At 39.7% G+C, this 8401-nt stretch overlaps 1 protein-coding gene across 1 annotated transcript; it reads right to left on the bottom strand.

Moving 5' to 3' along the window:
* Window positions 1-296: 296 nt before the first annotated feature.
* On the bottom strand, window positions 297-5798 carry LOC110621083 (auxin response factor 2A). The gene is made up of 14 exons (XM_021765139.2): window positions 4864-5798; window positions 4660-4772; window positions 4477-4572; window positions 4335-4391; window positions 4056-4205; window positions 3868-3952; window positions 3353-3443; window positions 3021-3185; window positions 2542-2661; window positions 2360-2435; window positions 2117-2285; window positions 1137-2023; window positions 818-1008; window positions 297-650 (listed from the first exon to the last, which is right to left on the bottom strand). Exons 1-14 carry the CDS (start codon window positions 4916-4918, stop codon window positions 485-487), a joined length of 2421 nt encoding a protein of 806 aa, XP_021620831.1. The 5' UTR covers window positions 4919-5798; the 3' UTR covers window positions 297-484.
* Window positions 5799-8401: the final 2603 nt, after the last annotated feature.

Here is an 8401-nt window from a genome sequence, read left to right as displayed (position 1 = left end):
CAATACATCCGTGCGTTTTGAGACTGGTGATTGACGAAAACCAAGCTGCTGCATGATCTCCCCACATGACGGTCTCCGACCAGTAATAATAATATTTCTTTATTTATTATTTTTCAAAAAGTTATTTCCTTTCCAGCATCCTCCTCTCCACCATTCCAAGATGAAATGTCTGGAGAGGACGTTCTTTCTTTCCGTTTCCAGCTTTACTACCTAAACGGAGATGATTATTGCAGGCCTTAAATTTTACAAAAACCCAATAGAAAATGTGCCTGGTAAGAATACCACAAGAAATTCAGTGATAAAAGAACCAAGGGGCAAAATAAATTTGTCGTCAGTTCAATACAAGAAGACATATTAACTGGCCATTTAGATTTTAGGCCATATTACAAGCGTTGTGCCAAAACTTTCACAAGTTTTTCAAAGCTAGAGTCCCGCACTTCCCCAAGAAGATGCCTTTCTAACTTTTTTTTTTTTTTCTGGCATCCTAGACGCTCGCAGTAGGAAGATGCTTTGAAGATTTATCTTCTACAGCTATGTGGTCTGCAACAGTTGAATTTTCTTCCACAATTGTATTTAAGGATCGTGGATCCATCCTGTTTATCTCCTCTCGAGTGTAGATAAGGATCCTGCGGACCATGCTACAGAATTCCCTACATTATACATAAATAGGAACTTGATTCAATTTGTTAAAAATCTAGAAACAAAGTATGAATTATATGATCATAGGTTTAACAAGTGGAAGGGGGATTGTATGCACCTGACGAATATTATGCATATATATATAATAATCAAACAGACACTAGTTTTGAGTGCTTACTGCCAGGGGTCATCTCCAACAAGCATCATGTCACCCTCGTCATCAGTGAAAACAACCAACCAGTTTTTGTTAGGAGCAACTAATTCACCATTGAATTCAAAAATCTGATCAAGTTCGGCGAGGAATTCATCATAGTTGTTAAATTTGGTCAGGTCCACAGATCTCCCAACCCCAATTCCCTGCTTCTGAACCTATTTGAACAGAGAGAAATTCACACACACACACATATATATATATATATACTAGTGCAACTATATTTCCAAAAAAAATAAGATAAAATAAAAAGTATTCACTCAATTAACAAAGGAGTAGTGAAAACCTTCACACATCTTCTGGTCAAGCCACCCTGAGTCTTGTTCAGAACAAAATTATCAGAAGCCAGAAATGACTTCTCTTCATCGCATCTAATTATGCTCTCAGAACACTTTGGATTCTTGAACTCCTGCAATGATAGATTAGAGCCCATGTCCTGCAAATGGTCTGAGGCATGATTAAATTGCCCTTGTGGCCTAAGCATGAACATTTCATGGGGCATTGCTGGCTCCATTGGAAAAGGATTGCTAATAAGGGAGATACCAAAAAGTTTACAACTGCTATCTCCATTAGATTTTACCTCCTCATGCAGTTGCAAAGACAAAGGATGTAGTTTTTCAGTTGCAATAGGAGAATTACCAGCACATCCCTGGGACAAAATCCGTTGTCCAGGTTGATAATCAACTTCCATACCTTGTACATAATCACTCTGTCTAAGAAAGGTAGATTTAAGATTCCATGAAGTAGGACATATCTCTTTATCTTTTGATGTATGAGGCTCCAATATGGGCTCGCACATATTAAGTGAGGGACCTGAGTGCATAATGGACAATGAACACCAGTTCAACTTGTTTTCTTCATCAACAACATGCTTCTTAAGTTGGCCAGCAGTATCAGGGATAAGGTCCACTAAATGCTGACCAAATTCACCGGAATCATGTGGAGTCTGTTGTCCTAACGCTGCATTCAAATACTTCTCTCCAAGCCCCAGTTGAGGATTTCTGCTCTCATGTTCAAATCTTCTCTTACCAAAATAAGTGCAATTTTGATCCTTAACATGCAATGAACTCCCTCTGGATGGATTTTGAGCAGTTTCTTGGAATTTGCTCACAGCAAATGTGCTTCTCAAGGTTTCATTTTCTTGATCTTGCAGATCTCTAGATAATCCATTATCTTTCAAACATTTTGCAACAAAACCACCGTCAGAAGGACAGACAAAATGGAATAAGAACATAGATTAGTGATATGAACAATTTTGCTTTCTACCTTTCTTTATTGAAGCAGCAGAATCTGCAGAATGCATTGCCATATTTGAACGGGGTCTTTTGATTCGGCATGCTGGAAGGGAGTTTAGAGAAGGAGCCGAAGCAGGTTCTATTTCCCATGGAGAAACCTTCTCAGGACGATGAATAGGAGAAGTTTCATCCCACCGTACCTGAAGGAAAGATGCTTGGTTTTAGCTTACAGCAGAATAATAATCACAGGTTCCAATAAACTATATGCTAATACCTTGAGGCATCTCCACTTTGAAGCAGGCCACCTCTTGGGATCAGCTTGTTCAACTCCAACCACAGTACCTGAAAGCCTATCACAATCCACTCACTCCTGAGTCCCGACTCCTCAATCATTAATTATTTCTAGTGAAATTAACCTAAACAAGAAAAATGGGCATAGTTACACGAAAATTTTACCTCTGCTCTGGAGCCTCTTCAGCTTCAAACCTCATTTTGAACCTCATCCCTGTGGTAAAGCTGCTCTTGACAGACTCATCATATTTGTCAACTGGAATTATGAACTCAGCAGGACTTGTTCTGTAATATGAAATACCACGGATAAAAAAGAACTGTACAAGATAGGAGGAAAGACACTTACGCGGTTACAGCTCATGCAAACAATTTGATACACATCAGATTTGTCTTTTAGAATTATGCTATGCATTTTTCAGGAGTGCAACACACCTAGTGGAGGAAAAAGAGAAGGATAAAACAGATTAATAGTGAATTGGTTCATAGTCCAAAATTTGTTTCAATAAAAAAAGAAAAAATAATAATGAGGTATGATGCTATTTCTTTAACAGGCTATAATAAAACAATTCTTTGCTAACATCAATTAACATGAACATAGACCAAAACCATAAACCTCTCAGCAGATCTAGAACAAAACCACAAACCTTGGTTTGTAGTAGACGGTGAACATTGTTCCAGTTGAAACAGCATGCCATGCAGTAGCAAGGATGCCAATGTGCATACTGTGGCTAGAAATGACTGAAGGTGGAATATTACTTGGCTGTCGCATAGCACGTCTTACTCCAACACGAATCTCCCCATTTTCACCTCTGGAAATAAAATTCCAGAAACCAATAAGGCTTGGTATTTATCATAGAATCAGCTGTACTATAGACAGATAAACCTACTAATTAGTTTCAACAAGACAGCACAATACTCAACACAAACTGAAGTCAACAATCATAAGAATTAATTAAAAAAATAAGCAATAGTAAACCTGAGAAAAATAAATGCATCTCCCGCTACAAGCTTTTTGGCGCTGACAAAGAGACTCCAACCACTTTGAAGAAGGTGCCTCCGTGGTTGACCTGACATTTGGAATTCAAGATGGTTAATTACTACAAAACTGTCTGTTTGGCAACTATAGCATGCAGTAAGCAACTATAAGTACAAATAAAATATCATTTTCCAGGCTTATTTCACAACATATATAATAGATAGTGGTTAAAAATAAAAAGGGAGAAACATTTGGAATAAAGTTTTAAAAAGACAATTTATTATAGCCATTCATAAAAATATAGCAGGAAAGATGATCGGCAATTGAGTTGTAACAGCAGAACAGAGCAGCCCAAGTGTCAAGGTAAGAGATCAATAACATCCTATAACCAAACTAAGGTTTGAGAAACTCCCACAGAAGTAAACAAGAAATTTTTAAAGTTAAACTGTGGATGATAACTATAATGTCACATGTAGTAAATTAAAGCGATATAACTCTTATTCCAGAACAATCACCTCTAAAGATGTGGCGAAAATGCCACTTATTTCCCAGCAAATCCTTTGCCACCAACTCCTGCGCTGGAGGTTGCAAAGACATGTCCTATTAGAAAAACAGAACAAGTAATGCCAAATTAGGAAACATTTAACAGACAATCGAGAGAGAAAAGTAAAATAGCAGAGGGACGAGGAAAAATAGTAAAGACCAGTGGAGGAAGGCATTCATCAGCGTGGCGTCTCAATACTGAAAATCCACCATGAGTGCTTGTATCTGAGGGTGTAAGAGTCTTACAAAATGAATGCACCCGCGGACGTGTAGGTGGAGGCAAAGCCTCCTCGACCAATTTCGCATCTTGCTGGCACGTCCCACATTCATATAATCATATTAGATCATTCACGCAATTTTTTTTAAGAGAGATGTTTGTGATATAAAAACTATTAAATTAATATACATTTCTGAAGATGATAAAAAAACCCAAACATACTTCATGTTGAGGAAGCAAAGTTATTTGAGCAAACACTTCATCTGTGTCTAGTTCAGCCTGCAATAAAAACATTTCAGCATTCTCATTTCTCATAAAAGCTTCTTGCGTTTTCTGTTATAGCAGTATGAGATTGTAGCATTACCTTTAATTGAACGTTGACCACACGACATAAAATTTTCGCAGGAAGATCATAAGCTGGCATTTGCTGATCAGCTACCTGATTCGTCGATGCTTGCACCTAACATCGATCAAAACGTATTATCACAACCAGCGGAGAAAAAATGAACCTACTAATCAAACAAAGAAAAAAAAGGATCAAACGAACCTGCTCGATATGACCCTGAGGGAAGTAGTAAACAAGTTCTCCTTGGCGAGGCACCGACACCAGAGGGCCAGCACATGCGTGCCACAGCTCCCTGTACAGGGCATCTCCTGAATCTGTACCAAAAAATCAACCGCAAAATCTAAAAGGCATATCCAGAAAATCTAGCAATCAAACATCACATTCCTTGCGAAATTAAAGCTTTACCGGCAATCGCAATTCCATTGCAGTCATTATCCGCGGAACTACCGGCGATAATCATTATACTCCAAAATCAATAAACTAAATTAGATAAAAACTTTTGCCACGAATAATTAAAACGAAAACAGAATCCAAATGAGGATCCTCTCAAAAGGATGTTAATTCCAATCTCTAGCTTGAAAGGTGCGACTCTCTGCAACTCAAACAGGAAGAGAAATGATCACTAGATTCAATAATGCCAATAAGAACCACCACTTTTTGAATCTCTTCCGCTTCATCGTCTGCCTCGATTTCTCTCTCCTCTGCAACCGTCTCAGCAATAGTCGCCCCCATTACCACTCGTACACTGTGCGTGTAATTTGTGTTTGTGTGTGGGTGGGGCCTCACTCACATAAACCTTTATTATTTTTTTAACATAAAATAAAATAATTTAACCTCCTGCATGGAGTCAGATTGAATTATTGTCCACCACTGGGCTACCGGTAGCTTCGGTTGCTGTACCTTCATCCTGTTTTGTCCGCTGCTTAACCGGCAAACAGTGATTTAAAACCAACGAGTTGACGATAATGTTAACGGCGTTACTGTAACGGCGGACATGTAGGCAATTAATTGGCAGAAAGTAGATGCCGTTTGTCTTGGGGAACGGAAAGTTGTACTGATTTCAGGAAGAGATTTTGTCCCGATGTTAACAGGCAAGAGGATCGGAGTGCAAGAAAGAGATTTTATATAGGAAATGATAACATCACCTGGAAGAAAATCACGGGTGAGTTCAGAAAAAGACACGTGCAGTTTTATAGAGATGGAAGGACACGTGTCGGAGGATGAAATGGGAAAGTAGTTTTCTTGTGGTGGAGGGATGAGTCAAAATGCTGCAACGATGGATAAGGGTCAGGTGAGTCAGGTCACGCGAGTTGAGAGACGATGATGGTGAAGAATCAGGTGTTTCTTTTTTGTGGAGAAACGCGAGAGCTGAATTAGAGGCAGGATGTATCTGGGCGAAAGGGTCTGCCCACGCACACGCATGACGCGCCACTTTGGATCACAAGATAACACAAGCGTAAAAGAGATGAAGACTTAGTTGACGAAAAGTTCTCTGTCTAAACAGGATTCACTCTAAAATAAGGGTAGAATTGGTATGAAATATTATATATTTATATTATAAATTTATATAGACTTGTTTTAGATAAAAAAAAATTTTATCCAATTCTTTTCGAGCCAAAATTACAGTGAGCGAGCCATAAATTACATACACCTACATATTTAGTGGAATTATTTGATTACGTGAGACTTATATTTATAAAAAACACTCAGGAAAGTTTAGAATTAAAAACATGTGAACCAAAGCTTTTCTCTCACTCTAATTAGCCACAAAGGATAATACCAAAATCTATTCACATTGCTCAAATTCTCTCTGGGTGTTCTTACCCTTGGTTTGGGTTTTTTTACCTGTTTCTTAGACTTTTTTCCTCTCTTTTATGATCTTCCTAGTATAAACCTTTTCTTTTTCTTTGTCTTTTATTCTCACCTTTTGCTTCTTTTCTCTCACAAAAACCATATCTTTGAATCCCTAAAATATTAATAATCCCATTAAAATGGCCGAACAAATTAAGTGTTCAAAACTAATTCTGCAGCTAACAATTGGCAACAACCCAAGTTAGAACCTTCACTCAAAAATCTTACTCGGCAAGCTCATTTCAGATAGAGTTTTCAATACCCAAATTATTAAATTCATACTTGTAAAATATTAAAAATTAAGACATAATTTTTTAGTTATTTCTAAACGAAATAACGCATACATCTTTTCTTTCAACCATGAAATCGATGTTAGGTGGATGCTTGAAAATAGACCTTGATCCAGTAACAATCAACTCTTGTCTTGAGAATGACCCCCCAAAACACTCTTTGACAAACTCAACTTCTCTATCAATCCTTTTTTATTATAAGTACATGGGCTACCACCCAACCAACTGAATGCCCAAAATGTGCGAAGATAATAGGTGATTTAGTAGGAGTGTTCTAAGAGGTCAATCTGGCTCAAGAAAGTTGCCTTGATTTCCCTCTTTTTCTTAGAATTCAGGTACTGCTAGATTTGAACAAGCCTTTTGTAATATCCGGCTAGACTCCGGTATCGGAATTCCTACCGTCCGGTGGAATCTCGGATGTCGGAAACCTCTAGAAGGGTAAAACCATGTTTTCATAAAATGTTTTAATGTATTTTATGGTTTTAAGCAAGAAAGGAAATGAGTTTTGTATGAAAATAGCCTTTGAGGAAGACCCAGGTTCGGCTGCCGAACCTCAAGTTCGGCTGCCGAACATGCATGCATTTCGGGAGTGCTTTAGGCCCCCGAAGGCATGAGTGAGGGAAGTCCAGGTTCGGCCGCCAAACCTTATGTTCGGCCGCCGAACATGGCATGCATGCGGAGGCACGTTAGGCCCCCGAAAGTGGCCTGACCAGCCACCTATAAAGGGGTCCCATGTCCGAACGTGTGAGCTTTTTTCCCCGTTTTCGGCCAAGATGTAATACCCGGCTAGACTCCGGTATCGGAATTCCTACCGTCCGGTGGAATCTCGGATGTCGGAGACCTCTAGAAGGGTAAAACCATGTTTTCATAAAGTGTTTTGATGTATTTTATGGTTTTTAATGAAAATAAAACCAAGTTTTGAGTAGAGAGGGCTTTGGAGACTTTGCCAGGTTCGGCTGCCGAAAGTCATGTTCGGCCGCCGAACGTAAGGAGGTTTTGGGAGCGCTTTAAGCCTCCGAAAGCCTTATTTGATTCAGCCAAGGTTCGGCCGCCGACCTCATGTTCGGCCGCCGAACTTGCATGCGCTGTGGGGGCACGTTAGGCCGCCGAAAGGTGGTAAGGACAGCCCTATAAAAGGACCCCATGGCCGAAACGGGCAAGCTTTTCTTCCCGTTTTCGGCCAAGGTGAGTTCTCCACCGCCCCTCCTCTGTTTTGAGCTTCTCCGTTCGAGTTTTCATGTTTTTCTTATGAGTTTTCACCTTGTTGTGAAGATTTTCGAGTTTAAAGCAAGTTTTGGAGCTTTGAGGTTCAAAAACTCAAATCTCTCCCATCTTCGAGCTAGGGTCGTTTTCCTCTCGATCTTCAAGAGGTAAGGGCCGATCTTGAGCTCACTATATGTTTTTAACAAGTTTTAAGTTGATTCTTGAAGTAGAAATGCATGTGTAGGGTTTTATGAGTTTTTGGGTCTTTGTTGGATTATGGGAAATGTATGTTGGATTTGTGTTGTTTGATGTGTTGTAGATGGGGTTTTAGTTGGTTTGAAGCCCCTAGGAACTTGTATACTTGAGTATGTGTGTTGTAGAATAGGATTATGCATGATTATAAGGTTTGGGAGGCATTGGAGGCAAGAGGAGCCAAGTTTCTGCCCTTTGGCAGAAACCAGGTTCGGCAGCCGAAGGACTTTCGGTCGCCGAACATGGCTGGGGAGGCAAGCCTTTCGGCTGCCGAAGCCTGCCCCCGAAAAGAGACTTTCGTCTCTGTCTGGGACTTTCGGCCGCCGAAGGTGCCTCCGAACCTGCCT

The sequence above is a fragment of the Manihot esculenta genome, chromosome 8, assembly GCF_001659605.2.
Source record: "Manihot esculenta cultivar AM560-2 chromosome 8, M.esculenta_v8, whole genome shotgun sequence".
In the NCBI taxonomy this organism is placed as follows: domain Eukaryota; kingdom Viridiplantae; phylum Streptophyta; class Magnoliopsida; order Malpighiales; family Euphorbiaceae; genus Manihot; species Manihot esculenta.
This window is presented reverse-complemented; position numbering and strand designations above follow the sequence as displayed.

What these genes read in the sequence shown, in the direction of transcription:
- LOC110621083 (XM_021765139.2), bottom strand. Translation starts at nt 4,918, where the DNA reads ATGATTATCGCCGGTAGTTCCGCGGATAATGACTGCAATGGAATTGCG. An exon ending in GATGCATTTATTTTTCTCAG is followed by an intron (nt 3,186 to 3,352) that starts GTTTACTATTGC and finishes TTTTATTTCCAG; the next exon opens with AGGTGAAAATGGGGAGATTC. An exon ending in GTTGGAGATGACCCCTGGCA is followed by an intron (nt 651 to 817) that starts GTAAGCACTCAA and finishes TGTATAATGTAG; the next exon opens with GGAATTCTGTAGCATGGTCC.